The sequence below is a fragment of the Pyrgilauda ruficollis genome, unplaced genomic scaffold, assembly GCF_017590135.1.
Source record: "Pyrgilauda ruficollis isolate IOZ18807 unplaced genomic scaffold, ASM1759013v1 scaffold306, whole genome shotgun sequence".
Taxonomy (NCBI): domain Eukaryota; kingdom Metazoa; phylum Chordata; class Aves; order Passeriformes; family Passeridae; genus Pyrgilauda; species Pyrgilauda ruficollis.
The window spans coordinates 17296-40347 of record NW_024524445.1 but is presented as its reverse complement, the minus strand read 5'-3'; the positions used below and the strand labels follow the sequence as shown (position 1 = coordinate 40347).

The following is a 23052-nucleotide window of genomic DNA, read 5'->3' as shown; positions in this document are numbered from 1 at the left end:
CCCCGGGACCGCTTTCCCCCCGCATCCCCACCCCGTGTCTGCCCCCTGCCCCGCTGACCCCTCCTTCCCCCCGCCGTGCCCCCTGCCCCGCTGACCCGCTGTCCCCAGCCGGCAGACGCTGCTGGTGCGGGTGGGCTGCGCGGAGCAGGGGGGGCTGCGCCACCTGCCCGGCGACCACCTGGGCGTGTTCCCCGCCAACCGCGAGGAGCTGGTGCGGGGGGTCCTGGAGCGCGTGGAGGACCCGCCGCCCCCCGAGCAGCCCCTGGCCTTGGAGAGCCGCGACGGGGACCCCGCCGGTACGGGGGACACGGGGGGATTGGGGGAACCCCTCAGGCACAGGGGGACACCGGGGGATTGGGGGAACCCCTCAGGCACGGGGGGACACGGGGGGATTGGGGGATCCCGCGGGAAGATGGGGAGGGGCTGAGGCTTGGAAAGAGAAAGAGGAAGAGAAAGAGAAAGAGAAAGAGAAAGAGAAAGAGAAAGAGAAAGAGAAAGAGAAAGAGAAAGGGGAAAGGGAAGAAGTTGGGGCAGAGGAAGAGAGAGGAAGGGGCTGAGGAAAGGAATGGGAAGGGACTGAGGAAGAGGAAGACAAAGGGGTTAGGACTTGGGGCGGCGGGAGGGGAAGGAAGAAGGGGGGAGGAAGAAGGACAAGAGGAAGGGCCCGGGGAAGGAAACAGAACAGAGCTGAGCGCCACAATCCCCCCATCCGCAGGCGGGTCCAGCCCCGGGCCCCGCTGGGTGCTGCAGCCCCGGCTGCCCCCCTGCACCCTGGCCCAGGCTCTCACCTTCTACCTGGACGTGGCGGCGCCCCCGAGCCCGCAGTTCCTGCAGCTCCTGGGCTCGCTGGCGCGGGACCCCGCCGAGCGGGAGCGGCTCCAGCGCCTGGCGCAGGTGAGGGGGTGGGGGACACCCCCGGAGAGGGGCTGGGGGAGCGGGGATACCGCGGTGCCCACTCCCCCATCTGGCTGCCATACTGGGCTGCTGGGATGCCAGCTCCCCTGCAGTCGGGACACTGGGACGCTGATCCCCTCCCTGATTCTGGGACGATGATCCGCTGCCTCATGGGGTACCGGGATGCTGCCCCCCACCCCGGGCTGGTGCCAGGCACTGGGGGTCCCCGGGGGCCGAGTGCGGGGTCCCCGCTGTGCCAGCCGTGTGCCCGCAGGACGCGCGGCTGTACGAGGAGTGGAAGTGGTTCCGGTGCCCGACGCTGCCGGAGGTGCTGGCCGAGTTCCCGTCCGTGGCTCTGCCGGCCGCGCTGCTGCTCTCCCAGCTCCCGCTGCTCCAGCCCCGCTACTACTCCATCAGCTCCGCGCCCGGCGCCCACCCGGGCGAGATCCACCTCACCGTGGCCGTCGTCACCTACCACAGCGAGAGTGAGCGGCGGGATGGGCACGGGCGGTGGGGCACCCCCGGGGCACCTCCGGGGCTCCAGGGCACCTCAGCTCCGCTCCGGGGTTTCTGGAACACCTCCAGTGTCCCCAGAGCACCTTCAAATCTCCTGCCCGGGCACAGAGAGTGCCAGCCTCTGCGGGGGGCTCTGTGAGGGGCTGCCTCTCCGCCCCCCGCCGCAGCCCCACCGGTCCCCTCTGGTCCCCACAGACGGGCAGGGTCCCCTCCACTACGGCGTCTGCTCCTCGTGGCTGGCGCGGCTGCAGCCGAGGGACACAGTGCCAGCCTTCATCCGGGGGTAAGGGGTCACTGTCCTGCAGCCAGTCCCCTGCCTCCCTCTCTGTCCCCTGCCTGCCCTCTCTGTCCCCGTGCCTGCCCTCTCTGTCCCTGTGCCTGCCCTCCCTGTCCCCTGCCTGCCATCCCTGTCCCCGTGCCTCCATCCCTGTCCTCTCCCTATCCCCTGCCTGCCCTCCCTGTCCCTGTGCCTGCCCTCCCTGTCCCCTCCCTGTCCCCTGCCTGCCATCCCTGCCTGTCCCCCTCAACTGCTCCCCTGCACGTCCCAGCCTACCCCCCACACCCCCAGCCTCCCCCCGCCCCATTTCCCGACCTCCCCAGCCGGGGCTGGGCTGAAGCCCCCCCGGGTGACCCCCGACTGCTGCAGGGCCCCCTCGTTCCGGCTGCCGCCCGCCCCCGACACGCCCTGCATCCTCGTGGGCCCCGGCACCGGCGTGGCGCCCTTCCGCAGCTTCTGGCAGCACCGGCTGCAGCTGCTGCGCGCCGGAGGTGGGACAGGGACACGGGGACACGGGGGACACGGGGGGCTGGGGCAGGGTACAGGGCCACGGGAGCCCGGGAGAAGGGGATGGAGAAACAGTGACATGGGGGTGGGGACGGCGGGACTGGTGGTTGGGAGGATGTGGGAACAGGGACCTGGGGATGGGAGGGATGGGGGTGTGGGGGACATGGGACATGGGCACAGGAACATGGTGGCACTGCGATGGAGGACGAGAGACGTGGTGACAGTGACGAAGGGGATGTGGGGACACGGGGAAGGGGATGGAGACTGGGGACGTGGGGACACGGGGGGCTGCAGAACAGGGGACAGCGGGGCTGTGGGGACACGAGGACACTGTCCCCTGCAGGCGGCCCCCTGGGCCCCATGGTGCTGGTGTTCGGCTGCCGCTCCTCCGCCCTGGACCACATCTACCGCGAGGAGATGGAGCAGGCGCGGCAGCAGGGCGCCCTCAGCCAGGTGCTCACCGCCTTCTCCCGCGAGCCCGGCAGCCCCAAGGTGCGACAGAGACAGCCGTGTGGCACGGGGGGACGGGGACGGAATGGGGACAGCTGGGATGGGCGTGGAGCTGGGGACAAGGACAAGGTGAGGGTGGAAACGGAGGGGACAGGTGGCACAGAGCTGGAGGTGAGGGGCTGGGGACACAAACAAGGACAGCGACAGCACACAGGGGGTCAGGGCGGGGATGGGGAGCTGGGCACAGGGTGGGTGGGCGCAGCACGCCACGGTCCCTGTGTGTCCCCAGACGTACGTGCAGGACGTGCTGCGGGCACAGCTGGCAGCCGAGGTGCACCAGGTGCTCTGCCAGCGCGGGGGCCACATGTACGTGTGCGGGGATGTCACCATGGCCACCGAGGTGCTGCAGACCGTGCAGCACATCCTGGCCCAGGAGGGCGACATGACGCTGGGCCAGGCGGGGGACGTCATCAGCGAGCTGAGGGTAAGGGCTGGCACCCGGGACACCACGGGGACACACCCGTGGCACCGCGGGGGTCGCGGCCCCGGCCCTGACACCTGTCCCGCAGGACAAGAACCGCTACCACGAGGACATCTTCGGGCTGACGTTCCGCACGCAGGAGGTGGCCCTGCGCATCCGCAGCCAGTCCTTCTCCCTGCAGGAGCGGCGCCCCCCGGGCCCCGCCCCCTGAGCGGGGACACGGGGACAGCGGGGACAGGGGCTCCCTGTGGCTGTGCCCCCGTCCCGCCACCCCCCAGTAAAGGTTTAGTTTTGATACCCCCGGCCCGACACCTCGGCTCCTGCGGTGGCACTGGGGACACGGGAGGTGGCACAGGGAAGGATGTGTGACACCGCTGGGGGCACCTGGCCACGCTCCAGACACGAGGGGTGGGAAACGGGGGGCACAAGGACACAGCCTGTGGCTCTGAGGGGTGGGAAACGGGGGGCACAAGGACACAGCCATGGTCTTGTGGCTCCCACCTGTGTGGCTGCAGGTGAGTGCACCCCCTGCCACCACCACTGCTGCCGCCTGCCCAAAACCCCCAGTGTCACCCCAAACTGCCACAGCCCCACCCATGGCGTCGCCCCCCGAGACCCCCAGCTCACCCCGGGCACAGCCAGCAGGCACAGCCCCTCTGTAAACCTTTATTTCAGCTGGTGCTCGGGGCACCACGGGGGGCACCAGCCCTGTGCCCCCCAGAAACAGCACCTGGGGGGGCCCTGGCAGCACCCCTGGCCCTGCACCGTAGTGGGGGCACCAGGGACGCCCCGAGCAGGGGGCTCCTACAGACAGGGCCCCCCTGGCAGCATAGTGGGCACGGCGAGCCCCCCACTGTGCCCCTGGTGGCTCCCCCGGCACCTCCGGGGGGTCTCGGCACAACCAGGACCCTGCAGAGGGAACGGGGAGTCAGCAGGGACCCCGAGCAGGGACCCTGCCACCTGGGGACCCCAACACTGGGCACCCCAGCACACGTGGCAGCCAGCCCCCACTGAACCCCAGCCCCAGGGGTCCCTGTTCCCCAGACCGGGGGTCACTGTTCCCCAGCCCCTCCGTGTCCCAGTATGCCCCTTCCGAGTCCCTGTCCCCTCAGCCCTGGGGGTCTTCATGTCCCCCATCCCCGAGGAGTTCCATCTCCCACCCCCGGGGGTTTCCATGTCCCAGTCCCGGGGGCCCCCGCTCCCCCGTGTCCCCACCCACCGTCGCCGGGCCCGGCTACGTCATCGTCTCCTCTTCCTCCTCCTCTTCCTCCTCGGCCCACCCGCCCAGCGGCATCTCCCGCAGCTGCGAGGCCCGGGCAGCCGAGCCTGGGGGCACAGGGGGGTCAGGACCTCCAGAACCCCCCTGCCCCGGCTCCAGGCTCAGCCCCGCGGTGGGGGGGCGTCAGCAGTGTCCACCAGCCCCCGGGACAGCCCCCGGGCTCACCTGTGGTCACGAAGGGGTGTTTGGGTGCCCCCGCGGGCTGGGGGCCGGGGCCCTGCGGCTGCTGCTGCTGCTGCTGGTGGAGCTGGGGGGCAGAGGGGTCAGGGAACAGCTCAGAACGCCCCCGGAGGCAGCCAGACCCCCACACTGCTGTTGGAGCCCCCCAGCACAGCAGAGCCCCCCGTACTGGCACTCGGAGCCTCCCGTGCCCGGGACACTCCCCAGCCCCAAAGGGGGGCAGAAGGGGCACCATGGGTGACACCAGCTGAGGTCAGTGGCCGAGAACGGAGGGTGGGTGTCACCCAGCGGGTCATGGAGGGTGGGGGCAGCCTGGAACGGCACTGGGGACGAGGGACGGGGGACAAGGGACCAGGGCCAGGCAGGGCTCCGGGGGTGAGGCAGAGCACGCAGAGGGGGTGAGGCTCTGGTGAGAGACACCAGGGAGCCCCAAGGGACCCGCGTCCCGGGGTGCTGTGGGCAGGGGGACCCCGGAACGGCGGGTGACGCACCTGGTGCAGGTAGATGGCGTGAAGGCTCATCTCGGCAGAGGCCACCTCGGCCAGCAGCGCCGAGCGGCTCAGGCTGCGCAGCCGCGACTCACTCAGCGCCGGCCTTGGGGCACGGGGGGCGACACGCCGTGACACCCCCGCCACGGCACCCCTCCTCGCTGTGACACCCCTTCCTTCCCCGCCCCGACACCCCTCCCTGCCACCCCGGCCCACCGTGACACCCCCTCCCCTCCCCACCACGACAGCCCCCCTCAGTGACACCCCTGGCTGCCCTGACACCCTTCCCAGCCCTGTCCCCCAATCCCACGCCCCGCCATCCCCCATCCCTCGCCAGGTCACCCCTCCTCACGACCCGCGTCCCCACCTGTCCTCGGGGTGCTCCGCGGGGCTGTCGGGGGCTCCGCAGGGCGGGGTCCCCAGGGGGGTCCGCAGGGACGCCAGCAGGCTGGCGGTGGCGCTGGCCGTGCTGCAGGGCTGCCCAAAGCGCGGGTCGCGGGCCGCCAGGACACTGGTCACCAGCGCCTCGGGCTGCGGGGACACCGTCAGCGGGAGACACACAAAACATCCCGCAGCCCCCCGAGGCGCCCGCACTCACCGCCAGGGCCGAGTCCTCGGACAGCAGGGACGCGGCCAGCGGCCCCTCGGCCAGCAGGTGCCGCGGGGCGGGCGCGGTGGCCGCGTCGCGGGTCACCTGCGCCTGGAGGTGGCCGAGGAAGCGGCGGGCGGGCGGCGGCGGCCGCCAGCGGGGATTGCTCAGGGCGAAGCGCATCAGCGACAGCTCCGTCTTGCCGTGCTCCGCCTGGCGCTCCGGGGGGGCCTCCGTGTGTCCCTCCGACAGCCACTGCGGGGACAGCGACACGTGGCACACCCCAGCAGGGCACGCAGAGCCCCGCAACGCCCCGGCCCGGCGCCGTGCCCACCTGGGGGTTGCCGTGGTGGCGCACGTCCAGCTGCGCGAAGGAGCAGATGTCGCCCACCCCCGCCACCTCCACCGTGAAGTTGCGGAAGAAGTCCACGATGTCGAGGGCGCGGGGGGGAAACGCGAAGATGAGGATCAGGGGGGTCACGAGGGGGCTCAGCAGCTCCTCCAGGATGAAAACCTGCAGTGGGGGGCAGCGGGATCAGGAGGTGTCCCGGGGTAGAGGTCCCAGATTTGGAAGCGCTGGGGTGGGATGTCCAGGGTGGGGTATCAGGGCAGTAGGTCCTGAGGAGGGGAGTCCTCGGGCAGGGCTGCCCGGGGGGGAGGGATCTCAGCGTGGGGGATTCCAAAGCAGGATGGAGGTGCCTCGAGAGTGGGGAGGCCTGGGGCAGGAGGGTCCCAGTGTGGGGGATCCAGGCTACGGGATCCTGGCACAGGAAGCTCTCACTCCGAGGGGTCCTGGGGGTGGGGGAGTCCCAGGACAGGGGATTGGGACAGGGGGTCCCAGTGTTGAGGGGTCCAGGCTGGGGATCCTGAGGTGGGGAGTGCCAGGGCTCGGAAGTCCCAGGATGGGGGGCTCCCAGTCTGTGGGGTGCTGGGACTGGGGAGCTACGGGGAGAGGATGGTCCCAGGGGAGTGGGGTCCTGGGGAGGGGGGCTCGGGCAGCGGGGGGCTGCACGCACCGCCTTGTACTGGAAGAGCTGTGCCATCTCTGCTCGTGTCTCGGCGCGGCCGGCGCGGCCCTGCCAGTGCTCGGGCAGGTAATGGACGTGAGCCAGGACCCGCTGCAGCAGCTGCTCCGGGCACCACACCGCGTGCTCGTCTGGGATGAAGGACCTGCAGGGGCACGGGCGGGGTCCCACCTCAGCCCCCCGCTGCCCACCCGGCCCCGCATGGCACAGCGCAGGGTGTGGCCCATACACCTGGCCACCGTGACCACCGCTCCGGCACCCACCTGGCCACGGTGACCACGAGCCCCAGCAGCGTGATGGCCGTCAGGATGTGCTGCACCGTCAGCACGTCCTCGTCGTACACGGTGAGCACGATGAGCACGGCCAGCACGGAGCCGGCGAAGAAGCCGACGTGGCGAGCCAGCACGGCCAGCAGCGGGCTGCTGAAGGAGTCCATGTACTTGGTGGCGGGCGCGTGGCCGCGGCCCAGCCGCGCCTGCAGCTCGTGGCCCAGCTCGTTGAAGTGGCGCAGGTAGTGGCGCGCGTAGAGCGACCAGCGGCGCGCGCCCAGGCTGCCCGGCGCCCGCTTCAGCCCCTCGGCGTAGCTGAAGAAGGCGAGCAGCAGGCGCCAGCCCAGCACGCAGGGGCACAGCGCCAGGTTGGCCACCCCCAGCACCACGGCCGCCCGCGCCAGCCCCCGCGCCAGCGCCCGCCGCGCGCCCGCCCGCTTCACCTGCGGCCGCAGGCTCCAGGTGTTCTGGAAGAGCGCGGCCGGGCCGCGGAACAGCAGCAGCTCCAGGTTGAACTGCAGGCCGCGCGTGAGGAAGACCACGGGGCCCAGCAGCGGCAGGCGGAAGCGCACGGGCAGCAGGGATTTGTTGACCATGGCCACGGTGTAGTTGCGGAAGCGCAGGATGCGGTGGTGGATGTCGAGCTCCGTCAGCTCCCGGCGCGGCACGCACAGGGGCTGGCGCCGCTGCAGCGCCAGCAGCCGGGCCTGCACCGACTGCCAGCTGTGGTTACACAGCTCCTCCTGCGGCGACGGCACGGGCATCGGCACTGGGCACCCGCGGCACGGCCCAGCGCTGCTCGGTGCTGGTGTCACTCGGCATGGCACCGGGCACCCGCGGCACCTGAGAGCCCAGCCCAGACCCCAGCCCCCTGGTGGTATCTGACAGCCCCGTCCGAGAGCAGGACGCAGGCAAAGCCATTCCTCTGGTGGAACTGGTAGATGTGGGGGGGGTTAAGGAGACTATGAAGGGGCGACGGACCCCCCATGTCCCCCCCCCCCCCCCACCCCGAGTCACCCCATGCTCCCCCATGTCCCCCACAGTGCCACCAGGGGCTGTGCCAGGATATCTTGGTGAAGAAACTGTCCAGGTCCTTAATGTGGTGCCACGAGTCTGCGGGGAAAAACACGCGGGGATCAGGTGGGAATGCGGTACTGCGCCCCCCGCCATGGGACCCCGCGCCCCACCCAGGACCCAGAAACACCACCTGGGGTCCCCAAACAGCTCACGGGACCCCGGATCCCCCGCCAGACGGGACCCCAGTACCTGTCGGTCCTTCGGTGACGTGCAGCAGCAGCTGCTCCTCCTCCTCCTCGCCGGGGGGCGAGTCCTCCTCACAATCCTCCAGCCGCCGGTACTCCCGGTAGTCCCGGTCCTCCTCTCCCAGCTCCGCCATCACCTGCCGGGGACCGTGAGCACCTGCCGCCGCCACGGGGCCGCCGCGGGGGGCGGGGGGGCCGGGGCAGATGTGGGGCACCGGAAATGCCACCGGGGTGCCGCAGCGCCGCCCGCGTGCCCCGAATTCGGGTGGCCTGAGCTGGCCCCGGCCGCGGGCAGGTGACACCGCAGATGCCACCGGCCCGTCCTGTCCCACCGGCCCGGCCAGTGCCAGAGCCTGCCGTGACCCTGCAGGGCTCCCCGGGAGGGACCCCCTGCAAGGTCCGAGGGACCCCAATACTTCCCCCAGCCGTCCCCCAGGCCATGCTGTGCTGCCCGGCCCGAGTGGGGGGACTCCTCTCCCCACGGACCCCTGTGTCCACAGCCCCCCACAGAACCCCCTCCCCATGCACTCGTGTACCCACAGACACCCCACAGAGCCCCCTCCCCACGGAGCCGGGGGCAGCAGCCCAGAGCGGGACCAGCTCAGGACCCCGCTCCGGGGGCTGGAAGACCCCGGAAAGGAGCGGAGTGACCCTGGTACAGCTGTCCCGTTCCTGCTCACCTGGCCGCTCGGTGCCGAGTCCCGAGCCCTGGTGGCCTCTCAACGCCTTGCAGACCCCGGCCCGGGGAAGGACTGGACCCCCCACCTCTATGGGGCAGGGCAGGACCCCGGACCTTGGGGCAGGGGGACAACCCCCTACAGGGCAGGACGGGACCCAAAACTCTTGGAAGACACCCCAAACTCTTGGATGGGACCATCACCCCCTGGGGAAGGATGGGACCCCCACCGCTGGAGCAGGGCGGGACCCCCCGTCCACCCCCACGGTGCCCTTACCGCCGCCCCGCAGCGCCGCGCGTCACCAGCGTCCCCCGCGGTGGCCACAGCCGCTGTCCGGCCAGGCCGGTGGCCGCGGGTGACACCGTCCGGCCCCACCTGTCCGGGGCTGACTCACGGCGCGGGGCTGATGCAGCAAGAGGGCCCCGACCCCACTTGTGCAACACCGCTTGGGGACAGCGGCCGCATCCCCCGGGATCGGGTGTCCCGGCGGGTGACACCGGCACGGCCCGTCCCCAACCAGCTCCGCATCGGGAAGCCAAAAATACCCGCGGAGCCCGAAAATAGCCCCAGAGGGTAAACGGTGGGGGGGGTCGGGGGATCCCCGGCCGGGCAGCCGGGACACCCCCGGGGCCAGGGACAGAGCCCAGGGCACGTGGCACCCGAGGGACACGGCGGCCCCGGGCAGTGGCCCCGGTGACCCTGCCGGGACACACGTGTGTTTCCGCAGCGTCACCTGTGTCACGGGGAGCCCCGCGACCCCGCACGGGGACACGGACACCTGCCCGCGGGGACACGGCAGGGTGCCACCCCCGTGGTGACACGAGCCCCGGTGGTGACATATGGCTGCGCCGTAAGAACACGGACGGGGCTCGCCGGTGACCCCCGCGAGTGACCCGGGAGCGCACGCGGGGACACGGGCACGGCCACGGCGGCAGGGCACGCGCCCGCCCGGTGCCCCGCGCCGCCCGGCTGCGCTCCCGGGGCAGCGGCGGGGCTGGAGGACCCCGGAAAGCAGCGGCGTGACCCCGGCACCGCTGCCCCGTCCCTGCTCACCTGGCCGCTCGGTGCCGGCCCGGTCCCCGCCGGTGCCGGGCGCTCAGGGGGCCCCGCGCCCGCCCCGGGCCCCCGCCCCGCGCCGCCCGGTGCCGCCCCCGGTGCCGCCCCGCCCGAGCCGCCATGCCGCTGCCGGTGCTCTTGCTGCGGGCGGCGGGCGCTTGGACCCGGCTGCGACCGCCCTCCGTCGCGGGGCGCAGGTACCGGGGAGTGCGGGGCATCCCGGGAGGAGCCCGGAGCCCCGGCTCCCTGGGAGCGCGGGAACCCCGACTCCTGCTGGGAGGAGCCCCGACTCGGTGGTCGCGGGGGTCCCGGGGGTGCGAGTCGGGCTGCGGGGGAAGCCAGGGGTCCCAGGAACTCTCGGGGGCTCCCGGACACCCGGATCCCTGCGGGGGGACCGCGGAGAGGCCGGGGCTCCCGGGAGGTTTGGGGCTACGTGGGCTTCCCGGAGCAGCGGGACGGGAGTCAGGGCTGGTCCTGGGGACCCCGGGCACCTTGGGGGTCACCCCGCCTCTGGGTGTGCTGCGGTGCGGGGAGCTGGCACCTGCGGCGGCCGGGAGGTGCCCAGACTCACGGGCCCTTGGGTGGTGGGGGCACCCCAACTCCTGCGGGGGGAGCCAGGGCTCCGGGATTCCAGGCGGGCCTGGGGGATGCTGGCTCCCCTGGGGCAGGAGCACAACTCCTGCTGGGGGGACAGGGGATTCTGAGGCGCCTGGGCTGATCCGTGCGGGCTGCCCCAGGTTCACTCGCCCCCAGGTTCACTTCTCTCACCCCTCTCCCCAGTTTCAGGTATGGGGGGCGCCTGGGGCTGGCCGTGCCCCCCCGGCTGCCCCCAGCCCTCCCGGCCCCCCGGCGCCTGCTCCTGGCGGGCTCGGCCACGGGCTGCGTGCTGCTGGGGCTGCTGCGCACGGCTGCGCGCTGCCAGGAGGCCACTGTCCCCGCCGGACCCCCTGCTGCTCCCGAGCCGCCAGAGACCCCCCCGGAGACCCCCTTTGACTGGCCACTGTTCTGGACCTTCCTGCGCCCTCAGCTCCTGGCGCTCTCAGCTGCTGTTGTGGTGAGCAGGGCTGAGTGGGTGGCCTCGTCCCCACTGTCCCTGTGTCACACCTGTGCCGTGGAATAACACACTGTCCCTGTGCCACAGCATGATGGCCACTGTCCCACTGACACAGTGTGACACCTGCCATCCCACTGCCTGTCACTGTCCTAGTGCCACAGTGTGATGGCCACGGTTCCTGTGAAGGGACGTGACACCACCTGTCCCCATGCCAAGGTGTGGCAGCCACTGTCCTGGTGCCATTGTGTGATATCCACCATCCTGGTATCCACTGCTGTGTGACACATGCTGTCCCAGTGGCACAGTGTGACGGCCACCATCCCAGTGCTGACACGAGATAGCCACTGTCCCAGTGCCATGGCATGACCCCCACTGTCCCAGTGCATGGTGTGACCCCCGCTGTCCCAGTGCCGTGACAGCCCTGTCCTGTCCCCGTGTGCCCCGCAGCTGGCGCTGGGCGCGGCCCTGCTCAACGTGCGCATCCCGGTGCTGCTGGGCCAGCTGGTGGACGTGGTGGCCCGATGTGCCCGCGGCCACGTTGCCACCTACCTGCGGGAGGTGCGGCGCCCGGCCCTGCGCCTCCTCGCCGTCTACTGCCTGCAGGTGAGTGCCGACCCCCCAAAGGGTGGGTGGGGGGTCCCGGGTGTGCCCCCCAGCCCTCCTGAGCCCCCCGTCCCGCAGGGCCTGCTGACCTTCGGGTACATCGCGCTGCTGGCCCGCGTCGGCGAGCGGGTGGCCGGCAACATGCGCAAGGCTCTCTTCAGCGCCCTGCTCAGGTAACCCGGCAGGGACGGGGGACGGGAGAGACGGGTGCCCAGGGACCCCCACCCACCGCTCCCCCGGCAGGCAGGAGGTGGCCTTCTTTGATGCCACACGCACGGGGCAGCTGGTGACACGGCTGACGGCCGACATCCAGGAGTTCAAGTCTTCCTTCAAGCTGGCCATCTCCCAGGTGAGCCCGGCCACCTCCCAGCTGAGCCCAGCTATCTCCTGGGCAATCCTGGTGGTCCCTCCCACCCACTGTGTCCCCCCCAGGGCCTGCGCAGCGGCACCCAGACCGCCGGCTGCTTCGTGTCGCTGTACCTGCTGTCGCCCAAGCTCACGGCGCTGCTGCTCGTGGCGCTGCCGGCGCTGGTGGCCGCCGGCGCCTTCATCGGCGCCTTCCTCCGCAGCCTGTCCCGCCAGGCACAGGAGCAGGTAACCCTCACCCGAGAGCCCCCGTCCTGCCAGCCACGAGGCCGCAGCGTGGGGCGTCTCCACCATCCCGCTGTCCCTGCAGGTGGCCAAGGCCACCGTGGTGGCCGACGAGGCGCTGGGCAACGTGCGGACGGTGCGCGCCTTTGCCATGGAGGAGCAGCAGGCAGGGTAAGGGGAAGGCTGGGGCTGGGAGGTGGTGGGCCTGTGGCAGAGGGGACCCCAGCCCATGCCTGCCCCAGGCTGTTCCGTGCCGAGGTGGACCGTGCCGGATGTCTGAGCGAGCGGCTGGGCCTCGGCATCGCCGCCTTCCAGGGGCTCTCCAACCTGGCGCTCAACGGTGAGTGGGGGTCACTCGCTGGGACCTGGGCGCTGTGGGGTGGCACTCCCTTGGGCAGGACCTCCTCCGTGCCCCTTCCGCATGTCCCCTTCAAACCCCAGCTCTGTCCCCACCCCTCAGGCATCGTCCTGGGAACCATCTTCGTGGGTGGCTCCCTGATGGCTGGAGACGAGCTCTCGCCTGGTGACCTCATGTCCTTCCTGGTGGCCTCGCAGACAGTGCAAAGGTCAGGGCAGGCCCCTAGTACCCCTGGCACCCCCTGTACCCCGCAGCCTGCCTGGGCACAGCCCTGAGCTCACCCTCTGCCCTTGCGCATCCCAGGTCCTTGGCCAGCATCTCCATCCTGATGGGCCAGGTAGGTGGGGTGAGGGGTCCTGGCACCCCTTGAGGCTGGCGATTCAGGTTTGGGGCTGCTTTCACCACCTTCCCTGGGGGTGAGGTGGGGTCTGGGGGGCCATGAGGTGCTCCTGTTGTCCCCCCACAGGTGGTGCGGGGTCTGAGTGCTGGCGCCCGTGTCTTCGAGCTGCTGAGACTGGAGCCCCTCGTGCCACTGCAGGGGGGGGCCACCATCCCTGCCCACTCCCTGCTTGGACACATCTGCTTTGACCACGTCTCCTTCAGGTGGGCCCCAGCAGGCCCCTGCCTGTCCCCCCGTGGCTCTGAGCCACCCCATGGACAGGAGGATTGGCACCGTGTCCCCACAGCCTTGCAGCCCCTGCCCCTCTCCCTGCAGCTATCCCACCCGGCCTGGCTACCCTGTCCTGCAGGACTTCAGCCTCACCCTGCCCCCCTGCCAGACCGTGGCCATCGTGGGCCCCTCAGGAGGAGGTACCAGTACCCCCCACCCTCTCCCTGGGTGCAGGTACCAGTACCCCCCAGCCTCTCCCTGGGCGCATCCTCCTGCGCCCCAGTCCTCTGCCCAGTGCGCCCAGTGTATGCCCGGCTGCGCCGCGGCGGGAGCGGAGCCGGGAGCGGGACCGGGGCTGGAACTGGGATCGGGGCTGGGACTAGATCCGGGACCGGGATCGGGGGGAGGGGACCGAGGCTGGAATCGGGACCGGATCCGGGACCAGGGCTCGAACCGGGACCGGGATCGGAGCCGCGACCGGGGCTGGAGCCGGGACGGGGGCTGCGCTGCGCCGCCCGCGGCTCCGCGGCACCGGCCGGGCAGCAGCGGCAGCGGCAGCGCGAAGGAGCCGGGGGGGCGAGGCGGCCGGTCCTGCCCCCCCGCTCCTGCCTTCCTCTCCCCTGCCCACCCTCCTCCTCCCTTCCCTCCCCGCCGGCTGCGCCCTGAGCCCGGCGCGGCGATGGGCTGAGGCTGCGGGGCACCGCGGGGCCCCGGCGGCAACAGGATGAGGAGGGGCTCGGAGGGCAGCGGCGAGGGCGAGGGGCTCTCCAGCCTGCGGGCGTTCGCCCACAGCTCCTCGCTGCACGGCATCAGCCACGTCTTCGCCTACGGGGCCGTGTCCCTGCGCCGCGTGCTCTGGGGCGGCTTTTTCCTGGGCTCGCTGGGGCTGCTGCTGCTCGTGTGCGCCGAGCGCGTCGCCTACTTCCTCACCTACCCGCACGTCACCAAGCTGGACGAGGTGGCTGCCCGCAACCTCACCTTCCCGGCCATCACCATCTGCAACCTCAACGAGTTCCGCTTCTCCAAAATCACCCGCAACGACATGTACCACGTGGGCGAGCTGCTGGCGCTGCTCAACGAGCGCTACGAGATCAGCAACCCGCAGCTGGCCGAGCCCCACGTCCTGGCCGCGCTGCGCGACAAGGCCAACTTCAAGAACTTCAAGGCGAAGCCCTTCAGCATGGCCGAGTTCTACAACCGCACGGGCCACGACCTGGCTGACATGCTGCTGCAGTGCTCCTTCCGCGGCACCGGCTGCACCGCCCGCAACTTCACCGTGGTGAGTGCCCCGGGGGCGGGGAGGGACCCACCGCGTGGCCCGGGGCTGCGCAGGGACAGGGCAGTCCTGCTGGGGTCGGGCGCCGGCAGGTGATGCCCCTCTCTCATCCCAGCGCCCGCTGCCCGCCCCGCTGGGGACAGCACCCCCACACCGGGGTGTCCCCACCCTGGGTGCTGCAGGGCGCCAGGCGGCTGCCAGCCGTGCCAGGATGGAGCGGGGCTCTGCTGGGCACTCTGGGCTGCCTGGGGGGTCTCTGCTGGCATGCAGGGGCGGTGGTGGGCACAGGATGGTCAGGGTTGTGGGGTGCTCACAGGTGTGGGGTGCTCTTCTGTGCGGGGTGTCACTTGTACAGGTGCTCACAGGTGCAGCCCCCGCCACCCGTGCCAGCCTCAGGTGCCACTGGGCACTGCCAGCAGCAGCCGCTGCCCTGACAGTTGGCACAGAGGCTCCCTCCCCTGGGCAGCTCTTCCATGCCCGGCATGGGTGGGGGTCCTCGTGCCAGCCCTGCTGGGACCCCCTGATGCTGCTCCCAGCACCCTGCAGCAGCCCCACTGCGGCCCCCAGAACAGGGCAGGGACAGTGGCACAGGCAGGGATGGTGGCACTTGTGTGACAGGCAGGGACACTGGGGCAGGCAGGGCTGGTGGCACAGACAGGATGAGCAGGGACAGTGGCACAGGCAGGATGTGCAGGGACAGTGGCACAGGCAGGGTGGGCAGGGGCGGTGGCCTGGGCAGGACGGGCAGGGACACTGGCACAGGCAGTGATGGCGGCATGGGCAGCACAGACACTCCCCTCCTGCCACAGCAGCGCCAGGCAGCAGCGTGGGCAGCTCACGTCTGCCATGCCAGCTCTGCCCAGTCCACATCGCTGTCCCAAGCAGCTGCTGTCCCCTTAGTGATCTTGGAGCACTAATTAATTCAGCACGCCGCTTAGAGTCGAGCTGTGCTTTGGCAGGTCTGTGCCCTCATGCTCCCTGTGCCCCCCGTGCTCCCTCTGTTCCCCCCTGCCCCCATGCCCGTGGCCAGAGCTGCTCTGCCAGTGTCCCCAAATCCCAGCCAGGCAGTGGTGATGGCCCCTGGCTGGTGATGGCCCTGGGTTTGAGAGCTGGGACATCCCTGGGACATTTGAGCAGGGCTGCGGATCCCCAGACAGGACTCGGGGTGGGTGGCGCGTGCCTGATTAGGCAGCAAGGTCCTGGCTCCAGCCCCCAATATGCTCAGGCTCGGCCAGTCTTAGTCCTGGCTTGGGATCTGTGCCCTAGGCCAGGGTGCTGAGCTCTGGCACTGTGTCCCTGCGCCTCACCCCAGCCCGGGCCCCAGCGTCCCCGAGGGTCCTGGACACGTGGTGGGGCCCGAGGGCCATCGGGTGAGCTGTGTCTCCTCTGGCATCCCCCAGGGCCGGCAGGATGGGGCAGGATGGGTGTGGGGACAGGGCATCTTTGGGGAGCAGGGCTGGGGGTCCCCAGGGTGCAGGGCTGGGGGTCCCTGTGTGACCCTGAGTGTGGAGCGCAGGAGGACTGGCAGTGCTGGGGACATGTCCCCATCACTGTCCCCACCCATGCCCCCCCCAGCATCCCCATGCCGGGCAGCCGTTGCCATGACACCCGCCCCCCCCTTTCCTCCTTGGGCACCGCATTGCCATGGCAACGGGTCCCCACTTTGGGAGCAGCTGGTTGCCACAGCAACGCCCCCTCCGCTCCCCCCGTGGGACATTACCCCCGGGTGGGGCACCCCAGCAGAGAGGGCCACGGCACCACGGGACTGTATGGCAGGAGTTGGGGGCCACGGGACCAGTCTGGGGGCTCGGGGTCACCCCAGGGTCCCCAGCAGTGTGTTCCGATCCCTGGGAACTCAAGGTCACCCCAGGGCTCCTGGTGGGGGTGAGGGTCCCCGGGGGGCTGGCCCAGGACAGGCTCTCAGCTCTTGGGGGGGACATGGTGGCCTCTGCCGCTGTGACAAAGGAGTCCTGGTCCCCATCACCGTTCTGGCTTGTGTCCTCCCATCTCAAGTGTCCCCACGTGTTCCCTGGAACCACGAGGAAACCCAATATCCCTGCAGAGCCGCGGCAGCACAGGCTGGCACCATCAACGCCCTCGCCTTCTCCTGGTGGCACTGGCAGCCTGTCCCAGGACACTGGGACCCCATCCTGGGTCCTGTAGGGCACCGGGACCCTGCCCTGGCTCATGTGGGGCACTGGATCCCCACTGCCATGTCCCCGTGTGTGTCCTTGTGTCCCCACAGGGTCCCCACAGTGGCACTGAATGTCCACATGGGGTCCCCGCAGTGGCAGTGAGCGCCCTGTCTCCGTGTCCCACGTGTGCCCCGTGTCCTCGCAGATCTTCACACGCCTGGGGAAGTGCTACACGTTCAACCCGGGGGGGCCAGGCCGCGAGGTGCTGACCACGCTGCAGGGCGGCTCCGGCAACGGGCTGGAGCTCATGCTCAACGTGCAGCAGGAGGAGTACCTGCCCGTCTGGGGGGACACAGGTGAGACCCTGCCCGTCTGGGGGGACACAGGTGAGACCTGCCTGTCTGGGGGGACAGGGTGAGAGCACTGGGTCCCAGCTCAGTACTTGTTCTTTTGGGGGGGCACAGGTGAGCACGTGTCCATCCGGGGGGACATGGGTGAGATCCCCTGCCCTGCCCCTGACCCCCCTCCCCTGCTCTGCAGATGAGACCTCGTTTGAGGTGGGGGTGAAGGTGCAGATCCACAGCCAGGACGAGCCGCCCTTCATTGACCAGCTGGGCTTCGGCGTTGCCCCTGGCTTCCAGACCTTCGTGTCCTGCCAGCAGCAGCGGGTATCCGGGCACGGCGCCCGGGGCTGGGCACAGACCCCCGAGGGATCGGGATGGGCCCCGGAGGGATCGGGATGGACCCTCGCAGGGCTCGGGATGGTGACCCGAAGGGATGGATCAGAACGGACCCCAGAGGGCTTGGGATGGCCTGGTGTTGCCGCAGACAGTGCCGCGGGTACCCCAGCCATGTCCATGGGGACACCCCGTCGCAGCCGTGCCGCGGGTACCGTGCCAGGGCACGGCACACGCCGTGGGGCAGCCCCACGCCAGGCCCGGGCAGGCAGGGCTCCGCAGCGACCCCCGGCTCCGCGGAACAGCCGCCGGGGGGTGGCGGCACCCGGCCCCCGCAGCCAGACACCTAAATTTAGGTGCCTCGGGTGGGCGTCACCACGTGTGCCGGCACATGGGCGGCAGGAGCACGGCGGCAGCAGGAATGGCCCTGGCACCCACGGGCGGGGGGTGCTGGGCCTTCACCAGACACGGTGCCCGCACCGAGGGGAGGGCGGGGGTCGGCGCTGACCCCCCCCCGCCCCCCGGCACGTCCTGCTCCAGCCGGTGCCACCTGCCAGACTTCGCGGTGGCACCGGTACAGGTGACAACTGCTGCAGCACCCGTCCCCGTGCCCCGAAAGGAGGGGACGGGGCGGGACGGGGGCTCTGGGTGGCAGGACCCGCAGCACGGGGGCGCGGGGTGAGCTCTGCCCCAGGCACGGCGCTGCCGCGGGCTGGGAGGCGCGGGTACGACACCGCGGACATCGGGGCTGACACGGGGCCCCAGGACGCCGTGTTTTCCTTAGCGGGTGCCCGGCAGCTGGTGTACCTGCCCCCGCCGTGGGGGGACTGCAAGGCCACCCCCATCGAGTCCGACTTCTTCACCAACTACAGCCTGACTGCGTGCCGCCTGGACTGCGAGACGCGCTACCTGGCCGAGAACTGCAACTGCCGCATGGTGCACATGCCGGGTGAGCGGGGGGCGGCCGGGGGCCGGGGGCTCCGCCACCGAGGCACCAACCCCGCCCTGCGGCCGCCGCCTCCCCGCAGGCAATGCCAACGTCTGCACCCCGGAGCAGTACAAGGAGTGCGCCGACCCCGCGCTGGGTACGTACCCCGTGCCCCCCGACCGCCCCGGGCACCCCTGAGCCTGCCCATGCCCCCATTTCTGTGAGTGCAGCTCCGGTGTCCCTGTGCCCCCACCACGGAGAGTGGCTCTGGTGTCCCTGTGCCCCCACCACGGAGAGTGGCTCTGGTGTCCCTGTACCCCCACCACTGAGAGTGGCTCTGGTGTCCCTGTGTCCCCACCACCGAGAGTGGCTCTGGTGTCCCTGTACCCCCACCACTGACAGTGTGGCCCTGGTGTCCCTGTGCCCCCACCACCGAGAGTGGCTCTGGTGTCCCTGTACCCCCACCACTGACAGTGTGGCCCTGCCCCCACCACCGAGAGTGGCTCTGGTGTCCCTGTAGTGTCCCTGTGCCCCCACCACTGACAGTGTGGCTCTGGTGTCCCTGTGCCCCCACCACTGAGAGTGTCCCTGCTGTCCCTGTGCCCCCACTACTGACAGTGTGGCTCTGGTGTCCCTGTGCCCCCACCACTGAGAGTGTGGCCCTGGTGTCCCTGTGTCCCCACCACTGACAGTGTGGCTCTGGTGTCCCTGTGCCCTTGCTGGGGTGGGGGTCACCGCTGTCCCCAGATGCGCAGGGCCGGGCCCCCTCCCTGTGCCACCGACAGCGCCCGTGGCACACTTGTCCCGGGTGGCACCACCAGCACCCAGCTCTGTCCCCGGAGCACCCCGCCGCCCCCCGCGGGCAGGGGTCCTGGGGGTCCCCGTCCCACCCCCGCCCCCCCAGACTTCCTGGTGACGAAGGACAGCGAGTACTGCGCGTGCCGCACGCCCTGCGCCATGGTGCGCTACGGCAAGGAGCTCTCCATGGTGAAGATCCCCAGCAAGGCCTCGGCCAAGTACCTGGCCAAGAAGTTCAACAAGACGGAGCAGTACATTGCGTGAGTGACACCGCCACCTCCGCCGCTGCCACCGCGCTGTCACCCGCCGCCTCGCCAGCACACAGCGTGACACAGCCCCACAGCCCAGCACGACAGCTGGCATCAGAGGGCACGGTGTGACAGCGTGACATGGCACAGCGCGGCCCCGTGACATGAACAGTGCGACACAACGGCCCCAGCATCATGAAGTGACACACCCAGAGTGACAGTGTGACAGGGCGCCCACCCAGAATCCCCCAGCAGACATGAACTGGGACAGCATGGCAGTGTGACACAGCAGCACGGCACAGCCACGCGCGGCATCCCCGTCACACACAGCCCAAAATGACGCTGTGACACGGCATGGCGTGGTGTGACAGCATGGCACGGCACAGCATGGCACGGCATGGCCTCCCCTGTGCAAACCTGCCCCAGAAACGGGAAATGCACAGGGCACGGCACGGCTCAGCATGGCCTGGCACACACAGCCCAGCACCCCTCTGCCCTGGCCCACGGTACCCCGTGGCACAGTCCAGCCCCCCAGCCTGGCACGGCCCCCCTGCAGCTGACACTGCCCCCTCGTCCCCTGTGTCCCCCAGGGACAATGTGCTGGTCCTGGACATCTTCTTCGAGGCACTGAACTACGAGATGATCGAGCAGAAGAAGGCGTACGAGGTGGCGGGGCTGCTGGGTGAGGGACGGGGCCCGGGGCGCTGGGGGACACGGGGTCTGCCCTCACTGACGTGACTCCCGCACAGGTGACATCGGGGGGCAGATGGGGCTCTTCATCGGTGCCAGCCTCCTCACCATCCTGGAGATCTTTGATTACCTGTACGAGGTGAGCCCACCCTGGCCTCCCCCTGCCCGGGGCTCTCCGGGCCGGGGTCTCTGACCTGCCCCCCGCAGGTGTTCCGGGACAAACTCCTCAGCCTGTACAAGGAGAAGAAGCGGAGCCCCCGGAGCGACGGCGGCACCCTGGTAACCCCCCCGCGCCCCCCACTCCCCAGCCCCCCGCCCAGGGGTCGCACCTCATCACCCCCCCGCTCACCGCTCTCTCGTCCCTCCGTGCGCCCGTCCAGGAGCACCCGGCGGTCCCGGGCAGCCCCCCGGCCCCGCGCCCACCCAGGTACATGCGGGGGGGCAACCAGAGCCCCCCGGGGCTGGCACGGGCGGCGTGGGGCTGTCACTCCCCGGGGGAGACGGGGGTCCGCGGGGGGCTCCCCAGGGCCAGCACGGGGGTGTGGGGCCACTCGCGGCAGATCTCCCGCATTCCCTGCGAACCCCCCGCATTCTCTGCAGACCCCCCCCCATTCCCTGCAGACATCCCCCATCCTCATCATCCCCCACAGCGCCTTGTTCCGGGGTACGCCTGCCCCGACACCCCTCAGCCGGGCTGGGGTCCCCCAGCCTGCCCTCCGGGAGGCAGCGGGGCGGGGGGGTCCGCGTGGGGACATGGCAGGGGCCAGCCCGGCTCCAGCTCGGCCGCGAGGTGTCCCTGCCCAGGTGGAGGGCTGCTGGGGGCACAAGGGGAGGGGGCAGCGGCAGAGCCCCCCGCAGGCAGGGCGCAGGGCCCGGCGGTGGCAGCGGGAGCTGACCCCCCTACCCCTCTGCAGGGCGCCTGGCCCCCCCTGCCCGGCCCCCCGCCCCGTCTCGGCGTCGCCCCGAACCTGCTACCTCGTCACCCGGCTCTAGGGCCCCCCCCGGGCCCCCCCGCAGAGCCCAGCCCGCCCCCCCGCCGGCCGGGGGGCTGGGGGGACACCCCCGGGCCGCGGGGCGGCCTCCAGGCCTCCCCCGCCCCCTGAGGGGGTGTCGGGGGGCTGGGGGTGAGGGGCCCCCCCGGCCCTGCTCCCACGTCCCTGCATGCGCTGCCTGTGCCCCCTCGCGCTGGACATGCAACCCCTCCCCACGGCCCCCCCAAATAAAGAGGTGCCCCAGCCCCGGCTCCGTGCTGCTGGGGGGACCGGGGGCACGGCTGCTCAGGGGTCCTGGGCGCTCCGGGAGGGAGAAGGCAGCACTGGGGGGGGGTCACAGGGCTGGGCTGGGCTCAGGGGCTGTGGGGGGGGTCTGTCACACGGCAGCGGGGGTCCCCGACACCCCAGGAAGGAGGAGGCAGCACTGGGGGGGAAGCTCTTTATGGGATACCGAACGCACATCACCCACGAACACCGGGACCCCCAGCACAGGGGGCTCAGGGCACACCGGGACCCCCAGCACAGGGGGCTCAGGGGAAGTAGGGAGAGGAGATTGGGGGGTTCAATCCCCCCTGGGGTCCCTGTACCTGGTCCCGGAGGGTCCTGCCCCTCCACCAGCCCTGTGGCCCCATGTCTGGGGGTTCCCATGCCCTCGGGAAGCCCCCTGCCCCCGGGTGAGTCCTGTGTCCCTGGGGGGAGTCCCAGCCCTCTCATCCCCCCCGGGGGGTTGTGCCAGCCCCCTGCCGCCGGGGCAGAACCTAATAAATACTGGGGGGCTGCAGTCAGGGGGCTGGCATGGGCTGGCACCCGGCTGGGGGGGCGGGGGGCTGCCCCCCTCAGGGGGTCTGGGGGCCCTAGGGGGGGCAGAAGTCGGTGAAGTAGGGGTGCTGCAGGGCCTCCTCCGCTGAGATCCGCTGCACCGGATTGCACTTGAGCAGGTTCTGGGGGGCACGGGGGGCTGAGGGGGGACAGCACAGACCCTCCCCGTCCCACAGCCCCCCAGGAGGGCAGGGGGCTGCAACGGGGAGGGCACCCACACCCAGGAGCCAGAGCCCCCACGGGGTGGGCAGGGGTGACACGTGTGGGGACACAGCGCTGGGACAGGAGCAGGAGCAGGGGGCGTGCAGGCTGGGAGACACACCAGGGGTGGGGGGCACAGGGACAGGGGGTACAGGGTACAGGGGGCACAGGGGCAGGGGGCACAGGGGCAGGGGGCACAGGGGCAGGATCTCACCTGCAGCAGGTCCCGGCCAGTCGCGTTCAGCTTGGGCACCACGTTGACCAAGGAAGTGGTAGCTGGGTACATGGGGTAGGGCTGGGGACACACAGGTGACCCCCAGCTCCCCCAGACCCCCTTATTCCCCCTGACCCCCCGAGTCCCCTGCCCTCACCTTGTAGTCCGGCAGCTTGGCCATGGCCGGCCACTGCTCCTCGGTGGGGGTCCCCAGCAGCGTGGGGACAGTCAAGGGCCACCACGGGGGCACCCAGCACCTGCCCCCCTGCCCCGCCAAGGGGGTTCCCGTTCCAAGGGATCCTCATTCTCAGAGCACCCCATTCCCCAGGGGGTCCCCATTCCCGAGGGCTCCCCATTCCCAGCAGGTTTCCATTCCTGAGGGCTCTCCATTCCAGGATTCCCCCAATCCCCCATTCCCGAGGGATCAGCATGCACAGGGCTCCCCATTCCCAGGGGATTCCCCATACCCAGGGGTATTGCAGTCCCCATTGCCAGGGGTTCTCTATTCAAGACTTTCCCCATTCCCAGCGGTCCCCATTCCTTTGGGCTCCCCATTGCCTAAGCTCCCCATTACCAGGGCATTCCCCATTTCCAGGCAGTCCATTCTGGGGTCCCCATTCCAGAGGAATCACCACGGACAGGGCTCCCCATTCCCAGGAATCCCCATTCCTTTGGGCTCCCCATTCCCTGAGCTCCTCATTCCCAGGGGATTCCCCCTTCCCAGGAGTCCCCACTCCTTTGGGCTCCCCATTCCCAGCAGCCCACTCCCCATTCCCAGGATATCGGAAGATCCTCTTCAGCTGGTCGTCCACGTCGTTGCCCGGGAAGAGGGGCCGCCCCGCGTTGGCCAGCTCTGGGGGGACAGGGGGTGGTTCCCACAGGCCCCCAGCCCCCCCCGGCCCCCCCCC

The 23052-nt window shown here is 70.9% G+C and overlaps 5 protein-coding genes across 6 annotated transcripts in view; 3 read left to right on the top strand and 2 right to left on the bottom strand.

Moving 5' to 3' along the window:
• Positions 1–3420, top strand: part of NOS3 (nitric oxide synthase 3) — a 9982-nt gene extending 6562 nt beyond the window's left edge. The window contains exons 15-22 of one of the 2 annotated variants that reach the window (XM_041473896.1): positions 109–296; positions 716–894; positions 1169–1379; positions 1606–1693; positions 2057–2178; positions 2538–2686; positions 2934–3128; positions 3214–3420. In XM_041473896.1, the coding sequence (XP_041329830.1) occupies positions 109–296; positions 716–894; positions 1169–1379; positions 1606–1693; positions 2057–2178; positions 2538–2686; positions 2934–3128; positions 3214–3336 (1255 nt within the window). In that variant the 3' untranslated portion in view covers positions 3337–3420. The remainder of the gene's footprint in view (positions 1–108; positions 297–715; positions 895–1168; positions 1380–1605; positions 1694–2056; positions 2179–2537; positions 2687–2933; positions 3129–3213) is intronic. The other variant, XM_041473895.1, reaches the window with a different exon arrangement.
• A 357-nt stretch (positions 3421–3777) lies between these two features.
• LOC121356978 (autophagy-related protein 9A-like) lies at positions 3778–9907 on the bottom strand. The gene is given in 13 exon segments (XM_041473892.1): positions 3778–4034; positions 4345–4451; positions 4570–4651; positions 5076–5178; positions 5440–5603; positions 5671–5916; positions 5996–6175; positions 6678–6831; positions 6950–7845; positions 7848–7898; positions 8025–8068; positions 8222–8354; positions 9171–9907. Coding segments are annotated over 11 exon segments (2142 nt in total). The 5' UTR covers positions 8352–8354; positions 9171–9907; the 3' UTR covers positions 3778–4034; positions 4345–4359.
• Positions 9908–10003: 96 nt separating this feature from the next.
• Positions 10004–13854, top strand: ABCB8 (ATP binding cassette subfamily B member 8). Its single transcript, XM_041473899.1, has 13 exons — positions 10004–10147; positions 10731–11004; positions 11452–11607; positions 11686–11780; positions 11851–11956; positions 12040–12201; positions 12284–12369; positions 12441–12538; positions 12659–12764; positions 12860–12893; positions 13023–13159; positions 13272–13725; positions 13834–13854. Exons 1-13 carry the CDS (start codon positions 10071–10073, stop codon positions 13852–13854), a joined length of 1806 nt encoding a protein of 601 aa, XP_041329833.1. The 5' UTR covers positions 10004–10070.
• Positions 13485–21037, top strand: LOC121356977 (acid-sensing ion channel 1C-like). The gene is made up of 11 exons (XM_041473891.1): positions 13485–14445; positions 16783–16933; positions 17118–17245; positions 18053–18203; positions 18283–18339; positions 19087–19240; positions 19819–19910; positions 19978–20057; positions 20126–20197; positions 20299–20345; positions 20833–21037. The coding sequence occupies exons 1-11, from the start codon at positions 13891–13893 to the stop codon at positions 20909–20911; spliced, it is 1566 nt and encodes a 521-aa protein (XP_041329825.1). The 5' UTR covers positions 13485–13890; the 3' UTR covers positions 20912–21037.
• A 299-nt stretch (positions 21038–21336) lies between these two features.
• The window catches only part of CDK5 (cyclin dependent kinase 5), a 3551-nt gene continuing 1835 nt past the window's right edge, over positions 21337–23052 (bottom strand). The window contains 4 exon segments of the mRNA XM_041473898.1: positions 21337–21851; positions 22145–22225; positions 22302–22362; positions 22928–22997. Coding sequence (XP_041329832.1) covers positions 21765–21851; positions 22145–22225; positions 22302–22362; positions 22928–22997 — 299 coding nt within the window. The 3' untranslated portion in view covers positions 21337–21764.

Excerpts from the sequence above, each read along its gene's own strand:
- ABCB8 (XM_041473899.1), top strand. The coding sequence starts at position 10,071 with ATGCCGCTGCCGGTGCTCTTGCTGCGGGCGGCGGGCGCTTGGACCCGG. Across the intron at positions 12,202-12,283 it reads CCCGCCAGGCACAGGAGCAG|GTGGCCAAGGCCACCGTGGT; the intron begins GTAACCCTCACC and ends CTGTCCCTGCAG. Across the intron at positions 12,370-12,440 it reads ATGGAGGAGCAGCAGGCAGG|GCTGTTCCGTGCCGAGGTGG; the intron begins GTAAGGGGAAGG and ends TGCCTGCCCCAG.
- LOC121356977 (XM_041473891.1), top strand. The coding sequence starts at position 13,891 with ATGAGGAGGGGCTCGGAGGGCAGCGGCGAGGGCGAGGGGCTCTCCAGC. Across the intron at positions 16,934-17,117 it reads GCCCGTCTGGGGGGACACAG|ATGAGACCTCGTTTGAGGTG; the intron begins GTGAGACCCTGC and ends CCTGCTCTGCAG. Across the intron at positions 20,058-20,125 it reads TCTTTGATTACCTGTACGAG|GTGTTCCGGGACAAACTCCT; the intron begins GTGAGCCCACCC and ends TGCCCCCCGCAG.